The sequence below is a fragment of the Anguilla rostrata genome, chromosome 15, assembly GCF_018555375.3.
Source record: "Anguilla rostrata isolate EN2019 chromosome 15, ASM1855537v3, whole genome shotgun sequence".
NCBI lineage: Eukaryota > Metazoa > Chordata > Actinopteri > Anguilliformes > Anguillidae > Anguilla > Anguilla rostrata.
Genome location: NC_057947.1, coordinates 5,305,100 through 5,327,184, shown reverse-complemented (window position 1 = coordinate 5,327,184; position 22,085 = coordinate 5,305,100). Strand labels below are relative to the sequence as shown.

The 22,085-nt window shown below is 48.0% G+C and overlaps 4 protein-coding genes across 14 annotated transcripts in view; 3 read left to right on the top strand and 1 right to left on the bottom strand.

The window, feature by feature from the left end:
• LOC135240650 (myc box-dependent-interacting protein 1) overlaps positions 1-2,027 on the top strand; it is a 24,933-nt gene extending 22,906 nt beyond the window's left edge. For all 8 annotated transcript variants that reach the window (XM_064310431.1, XM_064310428.1, XM_064310427.1 and 5 more), the window contains one exon: positions 1-2,027. This exon is cut by the window's left edge and continues 916 nt beyond it. The gene's annotated coding sequence lies outside the window, so the exon portion shown is untranslated.
• Positions 2,028-2,778: 751 nt separating this feature from the next.
• Positions 2,779-12,229, top strand: slc23a3 (solute carrier family 23 member 3). Of its 2 annotated transcripts, none has more exons than XM_064310600.1 (12): positions 2,779-2,991; positions 4,189-4,340; positions 4,565-4,644; positions 4,830-4,903; positions 5,844-6,025; positions 7,808-7,907; positions 8,252-8,567; positions 9,122-9,375; positions 9,830-9,935; positions 10,051-10,218; positions 10,497-10,592; positions 11,093-12,229. In XM_064310600.1, the coding sequence occupies exons 1-12, from the start codon at positions 2,863-2,865 to the stop codon at positions 11,401-11,403; spliced, it is 1,968 nt and encodes a 655-aa protein (XP_064166670.1). In that variant the 5' UTR covers positions 2,779-2,862; the 3' UTR covers positions 11,404-12,229. The 2 variants fall into 2 exon arrangements, with proteins under 2 accessions (XP_064166670.1, XP_064166669.1); XM_064310599.1 differs by having other exon boundaries at positions 4,827-4,903.
• Positions 12,230-13,507: 1,278 nt separating this feature from the next.
• nhej1 (nonhomologous end-joining factor 1) lies at positions 13,508-18,199 on the bottom strand. Of its 2 annotated transcripts, none has more exons than XM_064310602.1 (8): positions 18,062-18,199; positions 16,916-17,126; positions 16,266-16,496; positions 15,768-15,906; positions 15,344-15,402; positions 14,804-14,993; positions 14,241-14,341; positions 13,508-13,783 (listed from the first exon to the last, which is right to left on the bottom strand). In XM_064310602.1, exons 2-8 carry the CDS (start codon positions 17,099-17,101, stop codon positions 13,703-13,705), a joined length of 987 nt encoding a protein of 328 aa, XP_064166672.1. In that variant the 5' UTR covers positions 17,102-17,126; positions 18,062-18,199; the 3' UTR covers positions 13,508-13,702. The 2 variants fall into 2 exon arrangements, with proteins under 2 accessions (XP_064166672.1, XP_064166671.1); XM_064310601.1 differs by having other exon boundaries at positions 16,916-17,129; positions 18,062-18,192.
• On the top strand, positions 17,215-20,987 carry si:dkey-69o16.5 (Alpha-aspartyl dipeptidase-like). Of its 2 annotated transcripts, none has more exons than XM_064310605.1 (8): positions 17,215-17,365; positions 18,829-18,917; positions 19,030-19,104; positions 19,802-19,881; positions 20,081-20,254; positions 20,347-20,406; positions 20,610-20,692; positions 20,772-20,987. In XM_064310605.1, the coding sequence occupies exons 1-8, from the start codon at positions 17,301-17,303 to the stop codon at positions 20,836-20,838; spliced, it is 693 nt and encodes a 230-aa protein (XP_064166675.1). In that variant the 5' UTR covers positions 17,215-17,300; the 3' UTR covers positions 20,839-20,987. The 2 variants fall into 2 exon arrangements, with proteins under 2 accessions (XP_064166675.1, XP_064166673.1); XM_064310603.1 differs by lacking the exon at positions 17,215-17,365 and adding an exon at positions 18,255-18,539 and having other exon boundaries at positions 20,772-20,985.
• Positions 20,988-22,085: the final 1,098 nt, after the last annotated feature.

Sequence of the window (22,085 nt, the reverse complement as noted above, 5' to 3'; positions counted from 1 at the left end):
ACATCCACTGGAGGAACGTTGCATGATGTTCTATGGTGACGTAGTTTGTTGAAGAATTGAGAACTGTAATGTAACCGTGTGGATTAACCTCTGGGCTTTTCTTCATGTCGCTGATGTCAAAATGTGTTTACCCTGTGAGCTGCTGGTACAGACAGGATGCAGTCAGAGCAGCGCTGGCTATGCTAAGTCCCTCTTGGCAGTTGTGCTTTTCTCTAAGCTTGATTAATACGACTCTCACTACTAAGGTTCCGTGTTCTGGGGCCAACTGCAGTTTAGAATAAGTGTTCCTAAGTCAGGTAATGTGTTGTGCTCTATATATTTTACAGCATATCAGAGTTTATGTTTTATCTTTTTTAAAAGGCCAGTTATTTCTGTTTGTGGCATTAGGTGAATTGGGAAGCCCTCCAGCGAAGTCTTTAAAGGGACAGCTGTTGCAGGCGGCCATGCTTTCCCAAGGCAAAGAGATCTGAAGTGCAAGGTGAAAAGAACCCCTCTCGATGTTCAGGCTGCCATTTTGGTTCATACCTTAAAGTACAAAACAGGTCCAACTCCACGTCCTCCCCTGACTCAGTGTGAGAATCCGGGTTGCCAGGTGTTGTAAATTGTTTCCCCTTCTGCGGAGTCATAGTTTGTGCCTACCCTTCCCACCTCCAGAATCTTCCAGCCAACGAGGTTCCATCTGTTCGAAAAAACCTGGAATTTAAGAAAAGGGGAGATTTTCACTCTAGATAATAAGTCATGTATTATGCTAAAAATGTGAGTATAATGATGATTCTGAGGTTGGCTTAAACTTTCGTGGTAATAGTCTTTTGTTTGTGCACCAGAAAACTTGAAATAGTTCTTTTTTGTTATTGTTTTTTTTTTTTTTTAACCTGAGGATGAAGAAATTCTCTAACTTCTATATTTACTGTAAAAACCCATTTCCTCTCCCACAGGGCTGGCAGTGTGTGAATAAATGTGCAGTGAGTAAGACTGGCAGCCTTACACATTTGCTGAGAAAGAATCCAGAAGCTCTTCTGAGCACAAGCCCCTGCAAAAGGGAGTTGCGGCTTGGAACAGATACGAAATGTGTATCAGATTTATGCAACAGAGTTTTGATAGTTTTATTTTTGTATGTTTTTTGACTGTGAAACTGGACCGGACACGGTGCTTGTGACGTGGGGGAGTGCTTCAGTGCTGAATCCCTTCCTTCTTCTTTTTTTGTTTGCCCTGGAACTGGACCGTGTGTGTTGCAGCATTAGATGTGTGATGTCATCCCTGACCCTCTCCTGGAGCCAGCTGTCACGCCGTGTCGTTTCTGTTGTTGCCACAGAAACGGGAAATGAGAATTCCTGTGCTGCAGGGCTCGCTCTCAGCTTCCTGCTGGAAATGGAGAATCACTGTGCGGTGCAGAGGGTGTGAGAGCGTGAGTTGTATGTGTGTTTGTGTACGCATGTGCGTATACTGTGTGTGGTTCTGTGCGAGTGTGTCTGATTGTGTATACTGTGTGTGGTTCTGTATGTGTCCTTAACTGATATAGCAGCTCTTTTCCCTTTCCCTGTTTCTCTCGGTGTATTTAGCTTAGCTTAGCTGCCTGCTGACAAGCAGAAGAGATTTGGGTTCCTTTTAACTCCAGAGTGATTGAGACGGGCCCAGGCATTGGTACTGGCTCTTGTTAGAATTGGTTTAGGGGAGCTCTGCACTTGGTCCAAGCCCGGTAAAAAAAAAAGCCAGTACACGTGGTGATGTCATTGCTCTGATGCATTTGTGATGTTTCGTTGTGGTCGATCACGTCATATTATTGTGCGTACATAATCTCTAATGCACACACATCCCCGTCTCTGGGCGTGTGTGGAGGGGTGGGTGGCCAGTGTTCGGAGCATGCAGAATTCTGTGTCTGTGTACATGTGCCGCGTGCGGCTGTTTCTCGGGCTGGAGCGACAGCAACCTCACCCTCTTCTCTCGGTGACCCGTGAGCGTCTGTCGTTTCACCCTGTGATCAGCTGTCCAATCGGCGAAAATAAACTTTTATCCAAAACATCCCAAAACTGTGCCTCTCCTTTTGTATTTCCGATGTTATAGCCCTTTTTTTATTGATACTTTTGTTGACGGCATTAGTCTGCATATACTGTATATGTATATTGTCAACTGTTATCTGTTAGGATTAAGCTACTTATTATTTTTCCAACCACAATAAAAAAAAGATTGCAGATTTGGAATAGTGTCACAGGTAAATTTTAAGGAAACTTCTTACATCATTTTAAACGTGAATGAAATCTATGAAATAACGTTTCAATGACATCAATTGATTAAGCAATTTAGTTATACTAATGATTTATGCTAACGAGGTTCACCGTCATAAAAGCACCTGTGAGTGAACACCTATTTGCGTACTAAAGAAGGCTTGGTTGGAATGAAAACATTTAGAACAGAAAAGTAAAAAAAACGGGCAAGAGTTTCAGTAGCTGCAGTAGCCCTATTACAGCTTTAGCAGCTTAGCCATCAGCTATCTTAAAGCAACAGAAAGGTCAAAGGTGAGAAGAGCTATGAACCGCACGCTGCCGCCTCTGTCTGCTGTTACTGTAATTGTCAGTGGGAAGATAATGATTCAAGAGGGAACGTGATTAATGTTGCACTATGGCACGCAAGCAGGAGGCAAAGGTCAGCACGTGAGCGGTGAGCACAGATTATGGGCAGTTTGTGAGGGGGTGGGGGGGTTGGGGGGGAGAGAAGGGGATGGGCCAGGAGGGGGAGGGAGGCGGAGCTCACGTAGCACAAGCAGGGGCCACAACCCACGGGGATCAGACGCACACATCGCAGCTGGACACGGGGAGAGAAAGAGAGAGAGCGAACGAGAGAGAGAGAGAGAGGGAGGTACCCGCGATGCCCGTGTGCGGGCGCAGGACGCTCCCAAGCGAGGACCCCGAAAGTCCGAGCGGAATTCGGAGGACGGAGGAATTCCGAGCGGACCAGCCCCTGCCCGGCCTTCTCAACCTGTGTCTGGCACTACAGGTACGGCAAACACACACTCATCCCTCAGGTATGGTAAACACACACTCATCTCTCAGGTACGGTAAACACACACACATCCCTCATGTACGGTAAAGCCATTCTGACCCCACAACAGGTAGAGTAAATGTACAGTAGGAAGACGGGCGTTTCGTATTTAGGTTATTAAATCACACTTATTTCGGCTGCTCCGTATAGTTCCTGTACAGCTGCAGTTCTGCACAGTTCTCTCTGACCTGGGCAGGACGGCTAAAATAGTCTCAGCCAAGACAATGATTCATTAAGGTGTTCAGGTGCGTGTGCTCTGAGCGCAGAAGGGAATATTATTTTAATGTGTTATGGTACACTATGCTCTGTTTGTCTTGGCTGTTTTTTCACTCCCTCAGTTAGTTGTACTTCGACCTTTCAAGATCCTTATTTCCTTTCTCATTGCTTTTCTATCACTCTTTCCCTCTCTCACTCCCTCTCTGTTGGTTTGTCATTATATTCTCTCTCTCTTTCAATCTCGATATCTCTCATTATTCTCCACAACCCACTGATTGGGTGAGAGCCTTTAGGGTCAGCTACCCTGCAGAGGCAGCTCATCACAGTGGAAGTCTGTAAGCTGGCTCAGCGAGGGTGCAGGTTGATGACACCTCAGAGAGCGGCATGCTGCAGAGGATTCTGGGGGATGTAGTAAAGCAGGCAGTGAGCATAGGAGGAATGGGCCAGGCGCTTATGGGGGAACCTCTCTCTTTTCTCTCCAGTAGATTTGGCAGCGGCAGCTGGAGGGGGGGGGGGGGAGGTGTTTGTCTGTTGGAAATGTTTTGTTTGCAGCTGGGTGTTGTTTTTTCCTTAGGAGAGTATGTGCTGTGGGGCTAAGATAAGGTTTTTCTGAACCTTCTGTACAGGCAGGAAAAACTCACCACATGGGTAAACACATAGGAATGAACATCAGGGACGCAGGTCCACGGATGTGCATGTTGGTTTTGAGGGGACTCGTCTCTGCATGCTTTAGAGTGGAGATGCTTAGGCTGAGTGCTCTGTTTTGGGTTTTATTTTTTGCATTCATTTTTGCGATTTGAGGGGAGGGGAAGTCTGAGGGCAGTTAGGGTGATATATTACAAAGTGCTGTTTATTTATTTAATGGTGGAGGCGTCTGTGTGTCCAACAAAATGAGTTGTCAGTGAGAAGTCTACCTCTCTCTTTCCCTCTCTGCAGCAGGTTCTGGTCCAGTCGTCCTTGCTGGTTCTGGTCCTGGCGTTCCTGCAGCAGCAGATGTGGTTTCTGGAGGGGCAGAGGGACCACCTCCTGTCCTCCGCCTTCTTCTACTCCAGCCTGTCCACCCTGCTGCAGAGCTGGCTGGGGACACGGTGAGAGAGAGAGAGAGAGAGAGAGAGAAACATACACACAAACAACCACACACACACATGCATCCACACACACACACAGGCACACACAAGCACACACAAAAACACGTACCCACACACGCACGCGCACGCACGCACACCAACACACATGCACACACACACCCACACACAAACACACACACACACACACACACACACTCGGCTCACATTGTCTCCCATGCTCACAGCCTGCCGCTGATCCAGGCTCCATCCCTGGAGTTTATGGTTCCTGCCCTCGTCCTTACCGCCCAGCAACGCCACGGCAACGGTAAGTGACCCCCCCCTCTCAACCCTGTACCAAACACGGCCACCCGGAGTGCCCCCGTTTCTCCAAACTATCATAAACATGGCAACCCTGGGTGACCCATTCCCCAAAGCAGAATGAATGTGGAGCCCAGGAGCTCTGTACAGGGAGGAATTGTGAGTTTGTGCTTGCTTGTTTTTTCCCAGCAGGGACTGCATCAGCATGCAGGGGGCACTGTGGAGAGAAAGACAAGTCTATAGCCCCCATTGACCTCCAGAGGGAGGTACGTAGGAGTGCAGTCCTGTATCTGAAGTGCCTCCCCTGCTCTCTCTCTCTCTCTCTCTCTCTCTCGTTTGGGCTTTGGGTTTGGTTCTTTGTTTTCACTCAATAACTTCATTGTGTCTCCTCCATCACTCTCTCACATGCAGTAAATTCAGATGGTCATCCGTCTCAACAAATGCCTCGCATTCTCAGTGTACTTAATCAGGACCCCACTCTTCAGTTGCATTGATCAGTTCTGACTGTGGGGATTTGTTTGTTAAACCCCATCTCACATATGCATCTGTGTCAGTTATAGGACTGTGTGGTTCTTTAAGCGGAAGGAAATAAGTACAGTACTCACATGAGCACAGTGCCAGTCTGACATACCGGAACTTCCCTTTTTTGAGCCAAGCTAACGTTGAAAAGACAGGTTCCTTTGCAGTTGGCCAGCATTTACAAAAATATTTCGCAGGGTCAAGAAAGTCATCTAACAAGTCATTTACTCGAGAAGTAATCTACAGTTTTACAAGCAGTTTGTTAATGGCATCAAGCAGATATGCTCAGAATTCTAAATTCCAGCAAATATGTTGGGAGGCGTCAGCTGTCGTCAGAATCATAATCTCTTAAACAACGCAATAAGAACTCACCTTTGTTTTGGCAGTAAAAGTTAAAGCAAATACAAACCGGCAGTCTGAAACTAGTAGTGCCACCGTGGTAAATAACTAGAGCTTGCCTTTCTAGATCCACTAGTAAGTGGAGGTACGCAAAAAGAAGTTATGGTACGCTTTTGGATAAACATTTAAAATTGCCGGTACTCAGTACCGGTGAGTGGCAGCCCAATTCAAGCACTGGGACAGTCCTAAATTGTGGTGAATTCCAGAACAGGTACTCCCTGCCTGTTTTAAAATTAATTCAGTTATTTTTTTGAAATCTCTTTTTCCTGTCCTGTTTCCCCCCTGCAGCTGCAGGGCATGGTGCTGTGTGCCGGCCTGGTGCAGCTGGCTCTGGGCCTGAGCGGACTCAGTGGGCTGGTGCTCACGCACTGCGGGCCCCTGGTGCTGGCCCCCCTGCTGTGTGTGCTGGGCTTCTCCATCTACAGGGAGGCAGCGCTGCTCTGCTCCGACCACTGGGGTATCACTGCACTGTGGGTCCCCCGCCTGTCTGCACCGGTCTGTCTGTCACTCTTTTCTGCCCTCCCGTCTGCATCAACCTGTCTGTCTGTCATTCCACTAGCCTGTCTCTCTGCATCAACCTGTCTGTCTGTCATTCCACTAGCCTGTCTCTCTGCATCAACCTGTCTGTCTGTCATTCCACTAGCCTGTCTCTCTGCATCAACCTGTCTGTCTGTCATTCCACTAGCCTGTCTTTCTGCATCAACCTGTCTGTCTGTCATTCCACTAGCCTGCCTCTCTGCATCAACCTGTCTGTCTGTCATTCCACTAGCCTGTCTCTCTGCATCAACCTGTCTGTCTGTCATTCCACTAGCCTGCCTCTCTGCATCAACCTGTCTGTCTGTCATTCCACTAGCCTGTCTCTCTGCATCAACCTGTCTGTCTGTCATTCCACTAGCCTGTCTCTCTGCATCAACCTGTCTGTCTGTCATTCCACTAGCCTGTCTCTCTGCATCAACCTGTCTGTCTGTCATTCCACTAGCCTGTCTCTCTGCATCAACCTGTCTGTCTGTCATTCCACTAGCCTGTCTCTCTGCATCAACCTGTCTGTCTGTCATTCCACTAGCCTGTCTCTCTGCATCAACCTGTCTGTCTGTCATTCCACTAGCCTGTCTTTCTGCATCAACCTGTCTGTCTGTCATTCTACTAGCCTCTCTCTCTGCATCAGCCTGTCTCTCTGCATCAACCTGTCTGTCTGTCATTCCACTAGCCTGTCTCTCTGCATCAACCTGTCTGTCTGTCATTCCACTAGCCTGTCTCTCTGCATCAACCTGTCTGTCTGTCATTCCACTAGCCTGTCTCTCTGCATCAACCTGTCTGTCTGTCATTCCACTAGCCTGTCTCTCTGCATCAACCTGTCTGTCTGTCATTCCACTAGCCTGTCTCTCTGCATCAACCTGTCTGTCTGTCATTCCACTAGCCTGTCTTTCTGCATCAACCTGTCTGTCTGTCTGTCATTGAGCCTGCCTGTCTTTCTGCATCAACTTGTCTGTCTGTCTGCAAATTTGTCCAACCCTGTGCCGGTCCATTTGTCATTCTGGCTGCCCGCCTGTCTTAATCACTGCCCGGCCAGTTCTACATACTGGTCTCCCGGCCCCTCTAACTGTGGTTGATTATGTTAGCAGTGTAACTTAATACATCAGCTGCGAAGACCAAAAGATCTGCTCTCATGAAAAATGAAACCCCTTTTTTGTGAAACTTGCTAAGTAAATTGCATGCCATTTTGATCACCCACATAGTTAAGTTCTTCTGTGATACCTTTGATTTCTCTGGATGTGTTAGGAAAGTCCTCTTAGTTCTCAGTGTCTACTACCCTGCAGCCAGTCTGTGGGGAATGATGGGCTGTATAACACACTGATGCCAGTCTGTGGGTAATGAGGGCTGTATAACACACTGATGCCAGTCTGAGGGGATTGAGGGCTGTATAACACACTGATGCCAGTCTGAGGGGCATGAGGGCTGTATAACACACTGATGCCAGTCTGAGGGGATTGAGGGCTGTATAACACACTGATGCCAGTCTGAGGGGCATGAGGGCTGTATAACACACTGATGCCAGTCTGTGGGGCATGAGGGCTGTATAACACACTGATGCCAGTCTGAGGGGCATGAGGGCTGTATAACACACTGATGCCAGTCTGTGGGTGATGAGGGTTGTATAACACACTGATGCCAGTCTGTGGGGATTGAGGGCTGTATAACACACTGATGCCAGTCTGTATGACACACTGATGTCTGTCCCCGTTGTTCTGCAGGGCCGTTGTGCTCATGGTGCTGCTGTCTCAGCACCTGGGCTCCTGGTTCCTTTCCGCCCCCCTGGGAGGGTCCAGGTACCCGGTCTGCAGGATGGTCTCGGTGAGTCACCGTCCACTGGGGTCACCTGGAATAACGCCCCAGACGCACAGTAAAAACAAAACACAGAAATCCGCCCGTGGTGCAGTGGGAGGTTGGGTAGTGGGGAAGTGGGTGGGTTGTAGTGGTGTGGGGACTGTTGTTTAGGTTGGGTGGTGGATGTGGGGATGGCGAGGGGGGTAGGATATGGGGGAATTCCTATGGGGTAGAGGGGAAGAGGGTGCTGATGTTCAATGGAATGGAATGGAAGTAAATCCGCGCAGCCATGTTCCAAAAAGAGAAAATGAAATTTCCCCTGGGAGTGCGTACTCCACAGCGCCCCCCTGAGGCCCGGTACCTGTGTGCAGGTGCTGCTGTCTCTGCTGAGCGCGTGGGGCGTGTGCGCCGCTCTCCAACACCTGGGACACTTCCGCCCGCGTCAGCTGTCCGAGCTGCTGCCCACATCGTGGTCTCCCAACCCCTCCCACTCTTCTCCCTGGCCCAGCCAAAACTCCTCCCACAGCACTCCCTGGCTCCACCCAAACTCCTCCTACATTGCTTCCTGGGCTAGCCCAAACTCCTCCCATATTAGTCCCTGGCCACGCCCAAACTCCTCCCACAGCCTGACCAGCACCGTTCAGAATGACTTGCACCACGCTCCCTGGCTAAGTCTTCCTCTGACAGGTGAATACTTCTGATTTCTACCATTTTCACAAGTCTGTCCGTTGTCTTTAACAAAGACTTAGACAAAAAAGGATGATTAGCATGAATGATTAGCATCCTGACTGATAATGGAGATTATTTTTGAACAACAATCGTCAATAGCCAGCATATGTCAATGAATACATTGTACAGAGAGGTAAAGTAGAAATTACATTTAAAAAAGTTTACAAAAAAAAGCCATTTCACATTTAAACTGAAGCAGAAAACTTGATGCCTCTGTATTGTGAGTATATTTATGCTGGCTGTATTATACTTGTGTACTTGCTATTTATATTCTGATCAGTGCTTTTTCATATTCAGTCTATTTGCCAAATTAATTAATATTCTGGGGCTAGTAATGGGTAAATATGATGCTCACTGTACTTCTGTGCTCTTTTTGGGCAAATAGTATTTCAAAGACATGTAACTGAACAGGAGGGAGGCTCAGGGGAGTTGGAGTTTTAGCATGCACGGAAGCAGGAGGAAGTGGTTGAATGAATGTCATAGGTCACTCTGTGTTTCCTGTGTGGGCGCAGCAGGGGTAGGGCTCCCCCTGCTGTCAGCTCGGGGCGTGGCAGCAGGAGTGGCCGCCGCCCTGGCCGCGTCCATCAGCTCTCAGAGCGTCTACCTGCTGACGGCCAGGCTCCTGGGGGCCCCGCCCCCGCCGGCGGCAGCCTGCAACCGGGGGCTGTGCGTGGAGGCGCTGGGGAGCGTGAGCGCCGCCCTGCTGGGCGCAGTGGTGGGGGTGAGCAGCAGCGTGCCCAACGCCTGCGCTCTGGGACTCAGTCAGGTACCGCCGCGCGCCTCCGCCCAATCAGAGAGAGCCCAGCTGGGGCAGAAAGGGGGGCACTTCACCTGCGCCCCGATAAATACTCTCGGCTAAAATCTGTGTCGTGAGTGAGAGAGAGAGCCGTATTAAAATGAAAGGTTTTGATAATGTAAAATAAAATAAAAACCTGCCACTTTCAAATAGTGCAACATATCTTTTGAAAACACTTCTGTGAAAAATGTCTAATATGTTTCAAAATGTTAACATATATATTGCAGTATGTTCCATTTTCTTAAGGAGAGACAGAAGGTGAGAGTGTGAGAGAGAGAACGAAAGGACAGATAAAGAGACTGAACATATCTGATATGTGAAGGACACGCATGGCCGCAGTACCTGAGCACGGAGAGGGAGATGTGTTCGGTTTCGCAGGCTGTGTGTGAAAGTGTCCTCGCTGCCCTCTCTCTCTCCCCCCCAGTGTGGGTCCCGGAGCACAGTGCAGCTGGCTGCCATTTTGGGGCTGATCTTGGGCGTCTCCCCCCGTCTGACACACATGCTGACCTCTGTACCCCTGGGCATCCATGGTGAGAACCCCCCAGGCCCCAACCTCCCCCCCCCAACACTGTCTCCCCTTCCTCCCATTCAGTACCCCTCCCACACCACTGACCTCTGACCTTTTAACATCTTACATCCCCCAAGGGGCTGTTCTCAGTGTGACCTACGCCGTTGCCATAGCGACGGGCGTGACCTACTTCCAGTACACGCACATGGACTCCGGGCGAAACATTTTCAACATCGGCTTTGCCGTGTTCATGTCCCTGCTGCTCCCCCGCTGGTTCTCCCTCCAGCCCACCTTCATCTTCACAGGTAATGAAATCTAAAACAAAATTTCGAGTAAATAAATAATAATAACCACAATAATGCATTGTCATTATATAACACTGTTTGCTGATCTCAGTGCTTCGCTGAAATTGGTGTGATGACACACCCACACCAGGTCTTATCTGTGATAACCACAGAGGCTAAAAAAACCTACTGCTCCTGCATGTAATACACGTCCCCCACACACCAATGACAGTGAATTTGTGTGCGTGCATGCACGCGTCTGTGTGTGTGTGTGTGTGTGTGTGTGTGCATACACACAGGTGTGTCCAGCCTTGATGTGTTCCTCCAATCCTTGCTGACCTTACCGGTGTTCCTGGTTGGACTCCTGGCTTTTCTCCTGGACAACACCGTGTCAGGTAGCATCTCCGACACTCCTCTAACACTCTGCCAGTACATAGCCAGAGGAGACACTGGCAGTCGGAGGGTTCCCGTTAAAACACCCTGCCAAGTCTTGAGCAAGGCACCTTATCCAACTGCTGCGAATGAGAGGCACATGTAACGCTTGATCATATGCAGTCCATTACTCCATTTGCCATCACAACAGGTGTTGTTATCACTTATACGTGTTCTTATATCTGATAGAGTACACATGATCCCTAACGGGTTTGCATTAACAGTAAGGACTGGTTATTTTGGAATACCCCATTTTGTGGTTACGTCTTTCCCAATTGTCTGTGCTCCTAAATCATATTGTGACGGCATGAAAAGTTCTATACAAATAAAGCTGAATTTTTGGAATGGATTTTGCGGTGTAGACTCACCTGCAGCCCTGTAAACCCAGTCAGGCAGCTCACAGTTGTCTCTCACTGTATGAAGTAACAAAATGGCCGCTGAGTGGTGGTGTTGCCCGCTGCAGGGTCCGCGTCAGAGAGGGGCCTCAACTCCGGCGTGATGGTGAAAGGGTCGCGGCCGGAGGCCGGCAGGGCTCCCGAATATTCCCGGCGGGCGGCGGCGGCAGTGTACGACCTCCCGTCTCCGGTGAAGAGGCTTCTGGGCCTGCCGGGCCTCAGGACCGTCCCCTTCTGTGCCTGCAGGACCCCCGGGGGGGAGGAGGACGACGCCCTGTCGCCGCAGGAGACCGCGGACCTCATGGCGGGCAGGGCGGAGCCCGGAGGAACAGCCCCAGAGGGCACAGGGGGCACAGGGGGCACAGGGGGACAGGACTGAAGACTGAGCACAGCCACAGCTCACAGTCAGACTGGGGCTTTCACCGGACACAGGTTAAACTCCAGCTGTCAGCGCCATGTGACAGGGTGATGATGACCACTGCATCATAAACAGCAACTCTGGTCTTAGTGCTGATGTCATGAAGCTCAAAAACCCTATTTCCGAGTCTGGCAAAGACAGCATAGGCACAGAGAAGCTGATACAGGGTGGCGTCACTGATGATGGTGTTGTCGCTGAGATCTAGAGGTCTAGACTACCTAGACATGTAAAACAGGAGATGGTTTCTAGGACTCGGGCTTGTTCAACAGCTTGAGGACACACACACACACACACACACACACACACACACACACACACACCCAGACATATACATACCCACCCACACACACACACACATACAGACGCACGCAGACACACACACACTCAGACGCACAGAGACACCCACCCACCCACACAAACACACACACACACAGACGCACCCAGACATATACATACCCACCCACACACACAGACGCACCCAGACATATACATACCCACCCACACACACACACAGACGCACCCAGACACATACATACCCACCCACACACACACACACACACACACACACACGACACACACACACTCAGACGCACAGAGACACCCACCCACCCACACAAACACACACACACACACACACACACACACACTCAGACGCACAGAGACACCCACCACCACACACACACACACACACACACACATACAGACGCACGCAGACACACACACACTCAGACGCACACAGACACATACATACCCACCCACACACACACACACACACACACACACAGACGCGCGCAGACACACACACACACAAAACAAGTTTCAAGTTGCTTCATTCCTCAAAGAAATGTACTATTGTTAGGGCGAGTCAATCATTGCAGTTTTATAGTTATGCAGGAATTCTCTGCCGACAACTGTTAAAATACAATCAGACCTGGGTCAAGTATGCATTTGTTTTGGATTCATTGGAGGGGGAGAGACACGTGACAAAAGGTCGCGCAGCCGGATTCGAACCGCCGACGTCGCGGCTCGTAACGAACACGCGGACGGCGCTCTCCGGGCCACGCCCACGAGACACCGGGGCGACAGCGGAACTGAAATGGGAGAGACCCGAGAGAGGAGCTGCCGGTCGTTCCCTTCTGCCCCCGCCGAGTCTGCTCTGCCTGCGCCAAAGCACTTATTACCCGCCCGCCCGCCTCGCTCTCTCCCTGCGCTTCTCTGCCAGCGAGCCGGCCGCACTCTGGACCAGCCGGACCGAACAGGCCTGCATCAGCGAGTGAGCACGCGCACAGAGCCGTCTTGCAACTCTGGTGTTCAGGAGCGAGATGAACAGTGTCGTTCAGGACTGGCTTCAGAGAGGACACCCAACACCCAGGGCCTGCTGCATACCCGGGGGCCTTGTCCCTGACTCACCTCCCTGTTCACAATGTGGAACCCTGTTAGTGACGTTAGACTTGCAGTGAATCCATCAGTGGTGATATTTTACCTTTTTTAGACATTCCATTATGCCATAACTGAAGATATGGCTATTTCATTATTGCTGTACCACCTCCACCACCCCTACTACTACTACGACTACTATAAATAAATTACTATAAGGAAATTAATTATAAATTAATAATCATCGCTATTATTTTTACTACTAGAAGTAGAGTTCGGAGTCTTTAAAATAATCATTTTGATCTGAATGTAGGAAGTCATCAGTGGAGTCAGTTTTGCTTGTATAACTTGTCCGTGACGCTAAGTGACATAGATTTTAATATTCATGCTTTCCATCTCAGATGATCCTCGTCTCTGCGGTGAAGGCTCACGTAACAGCGTGTGTCACAGGTTTGCTAAAAGATGTTTCCTCTGACAGAAAAGCTGACCGCGCAATTCCGTATTAAAACGCCACGGTCGTCCGATGATAATTCACCAAGTACAATTTGCTGAAAACCCTGCTATGATTTCCAAGCCATGCGCATATCACTTCCATGAATGCTCTTTACGAGTTCAATATATCAGATGGGCTCACAGTAAATTAACCAGCAGCTCCAGTCAATATAAATGACTGACACGCACAATAGCATTAGCAGCGATACTAGAGATTGACACTTTATTATATAGATTCACACCAATAAACCAATTTTTTTTTTTTAAAAAGGGGGGGGGGGAATTAATGGATTGTTAAAAAAAACTTGTTTGTTGGAAGAATAGATAGTCCCCGAGATCAGTCCTTAAAATAGAGCGAACACACCAGCATGAGCATCCGCTGGGGCAGCGGTCACCGAAACAGGCCGACAGCTTTCTTCTTCCGGGGTCGCGAAGAAGGCCTATCAGACTGGACGTTGTTGAGGGGTGCAGTCTGCGAGACAGGAAAGAACCACGTAAGACCAATGAGAGACCAACTCAAGAGAGGCAGAAGTCTTTGATGTTAATATTCAGGTTAACATCTTGTGATAAGAGATTAAATACTGTCCAATTTGTTGACAAAAAACATTAAGAATTCACTGTATTTCTCTGGGAAGGGATCATTACTACTGAATGGGGGAGGTTCTATGGTACAACTGGTAACATTCAAGAGAACTCAGGAGTTGAAGCGATTATTAATATCATTGATGGTTTTGATGAGATACTGGCGTTGTGTCTGAGCATGTCTCAGGATGCAGTCGGGCTCGTGATAAAAATTTTTAAAGGATGGATGCTTCCAGAAGAGATGAAAGTTATCAATGAAAACAGTGTTGTGATTTAGCCATATGTGTAGGCTCAGAATCCTACTAAAAAGCCCTATTGCACATCCAAGAGGACAGAAGAGGACAGACCTGTTCGCCGTGGGGACCCTCTGGTCCTGCTGACCCGGGCCCTGGTTCTGGCCCAGCTGAGCTGCTCTGTGTCTGATCCAGAGCAGCAGCGAGCTCCGCCCCTGTGAGACACAGCAGCTTGTGAGACTCCAGAACCTGCGTACTCCTCCAGCCGGAAAATTATACAGTTTGAATTTTTACATTTATTATTATATCACCAATGTAATCAAACGATATACATTGAAAATTAGTGTGTGTGTGTAGGGCAGATGGTCTTAATCTTATTAAGAGTAGGTTTTTTCCCCAAAATTTCTGTCTGTTCTAGAACTCCAGTAGTGATTGTTACATCCGCATAAGTATGTTCAGTTAAGATCACTCTACTCACATTATTTGTTTATTTAACATTCTCGAGGACACATTGAGAGTGGGACCCTCATTTGCAATAATTAAAAAAAAAAATTTAAATATGAAATTAGAGAAGAAAAATAAGAAATAATATCTTATAGCTTAAAGGGTGAAAGAGGTGTTCGGGTTAAAATCAGAATGGAGTAAAGCACAGAGAAATTGAGAGGGGGGGCACTGACCTGGGGCTGTGGAGCTGTTGGGGGCCTCATCCAGGGTGCTCTTTTTTTTGGGGAAGTGGTCCCCGGGGGCCTGGCTGTCGGAGCTCTTCCGCTTGTGGCTGCTCCTCTGCGCAGTCACGGCTGCGTACAGCTCCTGCAGGTCTGCGTCGAACCCCAGCTGGTCCTGGGCAGAGCACACCTCGGGCAGTACCTGAGCGGGGGTCGGAGAGGGATCAGACAGGGGTCAGAGAGGGGTCAGGGGTCACACCATGTCCAGCACAGCCTCTGTTCCAGCAGCAGGAGTCCCCAGTCAAACTGACTGTGGAGAGGAGTCCAGTGAAGGCGCCACAACAGAGACAGAGGAGGCGCAGCACTTCCAGGTTCCTCTCAATGCTGACTCAAACTGTGTTTATGTGCGTGTGTGTGTATGCATGTGTGTGTGTGTGTGTGTGCGTGCGTGCGTGTGCGAATGTGTGTGTGTGTGTATGCATGAGTGTGTGTGTGTGTGTGTGTTTGCGTGCATGTGCGAATGTGTGTGTGGCATGCTGCAATGCAACTCACCTGTGTGATAAAGCTCTCTCTGTAGCTCTGTTCTTCAAACACCTCCGTCTTCAAGCGAGCTGCAGGAAACAGACACAATCCACAGAACTCAGACTGTGTCTGTCTGTCGCTCTGTCTCAAATTCAAATTCAAAATGCTTTATTGGCATGAGAAGATACATCTTATGTTGGCAAAGTAAGCAAAAGAACATCTGCAAAAGAGCGTCTGCTAAATGCCTATAATGTAATAATGTAATGTAACATACAATTGAAGACATAAATACAGATATAGACATACAGCAAACACTGGCTGGCCATCAGTTTAGGGAATGCTGCAGTGTAATTTGCCACTAGTGTAATACATTTCCTGCGTTCCCCTAATAAGCAGGAGGTTTTTTGGTAGTCATTCTGTGTGTATGTGTATCTGAGTGCTGTGAGAATGCTACCTCTGCTCAGCACTGCTCCACTCTCCTTGTACTCCTGGATTTCTGCATCCTTCCTGGTGAGCAGAGCCCCCAGCTCCCCCACCTGCCTCTGGAGCACCCTGCTCACCGCCAGCAAGGGCTGCACCAAGTGACTGCACACCTGCATGTCCACACAGCCAGCCAATCAGCTACAGACATGTACACAGCCAGCCAATCAGCTACAGACATGTACACAGCCGGTCAACCCCAAACTGAGCTCTGCACTCAGACACATCTCCTCACTCTCACTAACACACACACACACACATTTGAGCCCTCTCTCCCTTTCACTTTCTCACACACAAACACCCCCGCGCGTGCTTGCTCTCTCTCTGTATCTCTCCCACACACACACACACACACACACCCCAACTCTCTCTCACTCGCTCACACACACATCTCACTCGCACACTCACACAACTCTAGTGGAAGAGACCATGTATTTATTCAGAGAGACAGTATGCTGTATGTGGCCCGTACCACTTTCACAGGCGCAGGGGTGCAGCGGAATTCCCAATAGAAGGGCATCCCTGCGAGCTCGCTCTTGAGTCGGATGTCCAGGCGGCCCTGCGATCGCTGCAGGGAGAACTCCGCCACGTCCGCGCTTTCCTCAAACTCGCCTTCGCCGCCCCCCGCCAGGCGCGGACACGCCACCGAGCACAGGTGTGAGAAGAAGGCGGAGACGGGGGCAGTCAGACGCCTGTTCAGTGCCTGCAGAGACACCACGGAAAAGCTGAGCGTGAGTGCGGAGCGCTAACACCGTGAACTCCGACAGGCCTACACACCAGCATTCTACCGTCGAGGGGAAATTTAACTCACCCTGTCTTGCACACCCAAACTCCCTAGCCTTTTACCCCGTCTCAAGCTTCATAGCCCCACACTTAAAGAAGTATTTATCTCAGATTTGTCCTTGTTTGCTTACCTGTGCAAAATGGTTTACTTGAGTGCCAAAACAATTTGCCTGTGTTCAATACTGATTGGTTTATCCAATATCTGTGTGTCCTGATTGGGGCAACAGTGTTGCATAATGGTAAGAGAACTGGGCTTTTAACTCTAAGCCCTGCAGATCTGAGTCCCAGGTGCGGCGCTGACATCACAACATTAAACACAGTGCAGGCTGATTGGTTTACCTGTGCTCTGCCGTCAATGGCAGCAGCATCCATCTTTTCTTCCCATACACACTGCAGGTCACTCAGCAGAAGCCGGTACGCCGTGTCTGCAAAGCAGGACTTCGCCAGGAGCTGGACGCCCCCCAGGCGGACTGGAACCCAGGACTGTTCCAGCAGAAGGCCCTCTGACACGCCCACACTCGCCATATTGCACACAGCGGACCCCACTGCTCTGCTAAATAAGACATCAAAAACACATTACCATTCAAATCAGAGACTGCAGAGGTACTAGTAGTGCACTTGGCTGCAGGGATACTCAAAACTTAATGTGCATATTTTTGTTAATAACAGGTTTTTTTCTCCAGTTTAGTGCATTCAGCGTCTTTGTTCACAGTGACTGGTGCAAATGACAAAGCTCTACTTTGCAAACGCAAATAAAATCGTGTCTTCTCAATTTCTTCTCCTAAATCGGTAAGGCATCATCTTCCAGAACAGGATTTCCATATTTAGTCATCATAAAATAAGACGTCCAAATGAAAAATGTTCTAACTGCAGTATTTAGCTTTTCTCATAAAATTTTGCTTTTGACTCCGAAAACTATAAACAGCCGAGTGTGTTTTATGACGTTTATAACGAAGGCGTACACGCTTCGATTAATACTGGTTCCACTTTTCTTTATGCCTCATGAATGTATTATCAATCATACCGATTCACATTTCACAAATCGAAATGGTTTAAGTTAAAGATAAATGCCTGAATGGGATCAACCATATAGCAAGTATACGAGCCAGAATTCCTAGATATCTTTAGTTTTACGCAAATGACGGCAGGTGAACACATATTTACAAAGAACAACTGATTAAGGCATTCATATTTGCTACCTAGCCAATTACCATTCTATTTGTTATTTAGGTTATTTCACTGCCTATCTACCCAACATCGGATCACTCGAATGTTTGGGAAACTTCCGAGTTACGATCAGTTCAGTGTTTTGAACTGAAGTCCAGCAAGATAACCAGGGCTTGCGAACTCCAGTTAACCTTATATCTCGTGCAAGACACAAACACAACGACTATAATGTATACATTAAATATAGCTAATACAAGTGTATTGGTTTCGTGACTAATGTGTTTTGTAAAAAGGAAAGGAACATCCATACACACTTGCCTCAAAGCCTTTTAAAAATGTGTGCTCCAGCTCAGTCTTCCGTGCTAAAATAAGAGTAACGCAAAAAAGGTTCCGTGGGGACATGTTCTTATACTTTGGGTTTTTCAGGTAGTGCAGGTTTTCTGTACTAGACTATGCATACACGGGAATCTAAACTGACACGTAAGACGGTAATTGGTCCCTTATCACGAGTGTCCATCTCAGCACAATTTGACGTTTCACTGTCAGGCGGTCTTTGAACGGCTATTTTAAACTTGATGCGTGAAGCATTTTCAGAAGTGATTTCCTGTCTTTGTCAAGACAATTTTCGCAGATGTATGCGAAATATTAATTTTGCTGTTAATACTTGTCAAGTTATTGGTCTTGATCTGTCCTAAAATATGAAGAGGAGACTACTTCTTGTGTCAAACTCCACCCTACATGGTGCCGGAGGATATCTGGGACACTGTCAACAACAGATACAAGAATTTTTCGGAGAGTAAGGTCATTTAAACTTAAACCACCAGAACGTGCTACTTGGATCAGACGATCTATTAAGTGTATTCTAATTTAAGGTTGAGATTTTGAGAATGACTTTGTCAAGGGGAACTTCAGATTCTCTCCTTATTACAGTTACTCAAAAGATTGTTTTAGCATGCTATGAAATGACACGCAATGAAAATGTTTTTGCATGCTGTAAACAGCCCCTGGGAATAGCCATTTTAAGATTTAAATTACATTCTGAGACCAATATTGCTGGAGACTGAATTGTATTCCTGAATTGGCAGGCAGGTGAAAAGGATACTGTTCGTTCCTTACGCATTGCACGACAGAGATTCCTACGCGAAGACCGCCCGTGAGAAGCTGCAGAGTTTGGGTAAATTTTTAATATGTTAATTCGTCTGTTTGCAGCGGGAAACGTCTTAACATTAATTTGTATAACGGTAATTTAAAATATGTCATGTTTCCTCGTTTGTGATCTCTTAAAGGTTATGAGGTGGATAGTATTCACGAAGCTGTTGACCCAGTGGAAGCTGTGAGGAAGGCGCAGGGGATCTTTATCGGTGAGATCAAGTGGAATATTTGTATTAACTGCACCCTAATGATAATTCTACTTCAGGGCGTCCACAACTTGGGCTGACGCCTCCACGTGCCTAGCTTTTTATTCATGCCGGTGTCAAAAGTTTTATTTTTAAATGTTTTCGGGACGAAATCAGGTATTACGATTTTCCTGCTTTCTTGTGGCCAGGCCAGGATTAAATTTAATTGCAGAATCTCAATGGTAATTTATTTGTAGAGGATTCATCACATGGAGAGTGACATGAGCTTGTATTACCTTGTGCAATTGCAACATTTAGAGTTGCGATTGCGCAAGCAGTCAGGTATTACTACTGCTGAATATAACACTACAGTCAAAGTACAGTCAGCCATAAAATTGATTTAATTGATAAGCAAATTCTTACATTAAAACTGAATATTTATTATTGGCAGCCATAAGCATATCTAATTGCAGACAACATAGCCACAGAGGGGAAATGTCCATCTTAAATCAATTACCAGTGCTCTTGGGGAGTTAGTTCTATTTGCAGTGAAAACTAGCCCACCGACAGGTCCCAGGACAGAGATCGAGAACCCGATCTGCCCTACTTTCATGCTAATGTCGATACTGTATAGAACTGTGGTGTACACTGAGAAATTAGGCCCGAGATCAGGGAGATTCCTTAGTCACACCCGATTGTGATGTCACTGTGTCCTCCTTAGGCGGCGGAAACACCTTCCGTCTGCTGAAAACGCTGTATGACCACAAACTCGTGTCTGAGATTCAGAAGCGAGTCCTGCAGGTAAGCAGCACACCTTTAGGGGCACAAAGGCCCAATGTTAATCAAACAAATCTGAGCATTCACACAAGCTGGAGCGTTATACAAAGGGCACGAATAAGAAGCTCATTCATTCGGTGTAGTAATGTGACATGTTACAGATGTGTGGTTTCGTGAACACGGTGGCCTTGAGGGTGACTAACTTGGGAGTGCTGGGTTTCAGGATGGGATACCTTACATGGGGTCGAGCGCAGGCACCAACGTTGCAACCGTCAGCATCAACACCACCAACGACATGCCCATCGTCTACCCTCCCACCCTCACCGCCATGGGGCTGGTGCCCTTCAACATCAACCCCCACTACCTGGACACCAACCCCGACAGCAAGCACATGGGGGTGAGCGCAGGCCCGCACACTCCTCCCTCTTTACCTCCTCCTCCTCCTGCGCTCTCTCCCTTCTGTTCTCATCGGAGCTTTCCTTCCTTCAGGAGACGCGAGAGCAGCGAATCCGGCAGTACCACGAGGAGCCGGACGCGCCCAGTGTGCTGGTGAGGCATCGACGCCCGGTTTGAGCGTTACGGACTCTGACCTCGTACACTTGAGTATTACCACACGCAGACTCTGACCTCACCCTCGTGAGCTCTGCAGAGAGCTGTGATTTAACCACGTCAGCGTTCTGTGACACTGGCGCTGTGAGCTGCAGTCATGTGAGCCTTGACTTTGGAGCACTGACTCGGATCGTACCATTCAGGGACTGAGAGAGGGGTCGATGCTGCTGGTGGAAGGGAACAGAGCGACCCTCCTGGGCAGCACCAAGGCCAGGCTCTTCAGCAGGTGAGCCCCCCCCCCCCCTGCCACACATCACAGGTACGTGCGGTCGCCTGCTTTAACACAAGCCCATTCTGTTTTCCAGGGGGAAGCCAGCCACCGAGCACGAACCCGGGAGCGACCTGAGCTTCCTGCTCACAGACGGAGTATGACCTGGAGTGCGCTCACAGGGACAAAGGGCACAGTTAATGCAAGCTTGGGACAATCCACCAATCCCAAACACCTGCAGTGCAAGTAAAATTGACATGGATTTTTTTTTCTGGTTAAACTGAAATAAATCTATCTGTGAAAAAAAATGTATTTTTGCAGTCTCCGTCCCTTTAGGGTGTAAGATCACAAATATGCAATTTGAGTGTTTTAACTGAACATTCTAATGCTGATGTAACGATCACTACGGGTAACTGAAAACAAAAAAAAGTTCTTGAACACAGACCTATTAATTTAAAAAAAGAAAAAACGGTCCAAAAAAAACCTGATAAACCTCATATAAAGTTGAATCAGAACAGGGTAACATTTAGGGTGCCGGGACAAATATATTTGCCCCGTTCTTTATTTCCTATTATTGCATATTTGTCCCATTGAATGGTTTCTGAATCATATGAATGGTATCTTTAGACAAAATGCAAGATCAGACAAAGGGAAACTGAATAAGCACAGAACACATTTCATTTGTTTACTGAATAAGTTATCAAAGACCCATATCACCCATGTGAAAAAGTAATTGCCCCCATAGTTAATCAACTAAATAACCAAATTTAATTGATAAAAGGACTGCATTTATATAGCGCTTTTATCCAAGGCGCTTTACAATTGATGCCTCTCATTCGCCAGAGCAGTTAGGGGTTAGGTGTCTTGCTCAAGGACACTTCGACATGCCCAGGGCGGGGTTTGAACCGGCAACCCTCCAACTGCCAGACAATCGGTCTTACCTCCTGAGCTATATCGCCCAATTAGATTAAACCTCACTCATATTGAACCATACCATCGGTGTGAAGGAGTCACCGCGAAGGTTCTGCGAGCACACTATGCCACGATCAAAGGAGATTCCAGAAGAGATGAGGGGGGGAAAAAAAGTTGTGGGAATATCAGTCAAGAAAGGGTTACAAAGCCACTTCTAAGGCTCTGGGACTCCCACCAAACCACAGAGCCATTATCTCCAACACTTGAAACGGTGTGAATCTTCCCAGGAGCGGCTGGCCTGCCAAAATGTCTCCAAGGGCTCGATGATAACTCATTCAGCATGCCACAAAAGATCCCAGAAGAACGTCTGAAGAACCGCAGGCCTCTCTAGCCTCTAGCTAGAGCTCCTCAATGCTGCTCACAGGTGATGCAACTACGAATAATGGGTGTCTGATAACTTTTTTCATTAAATGAAATCGAATGAATAAAAATCGGTTGC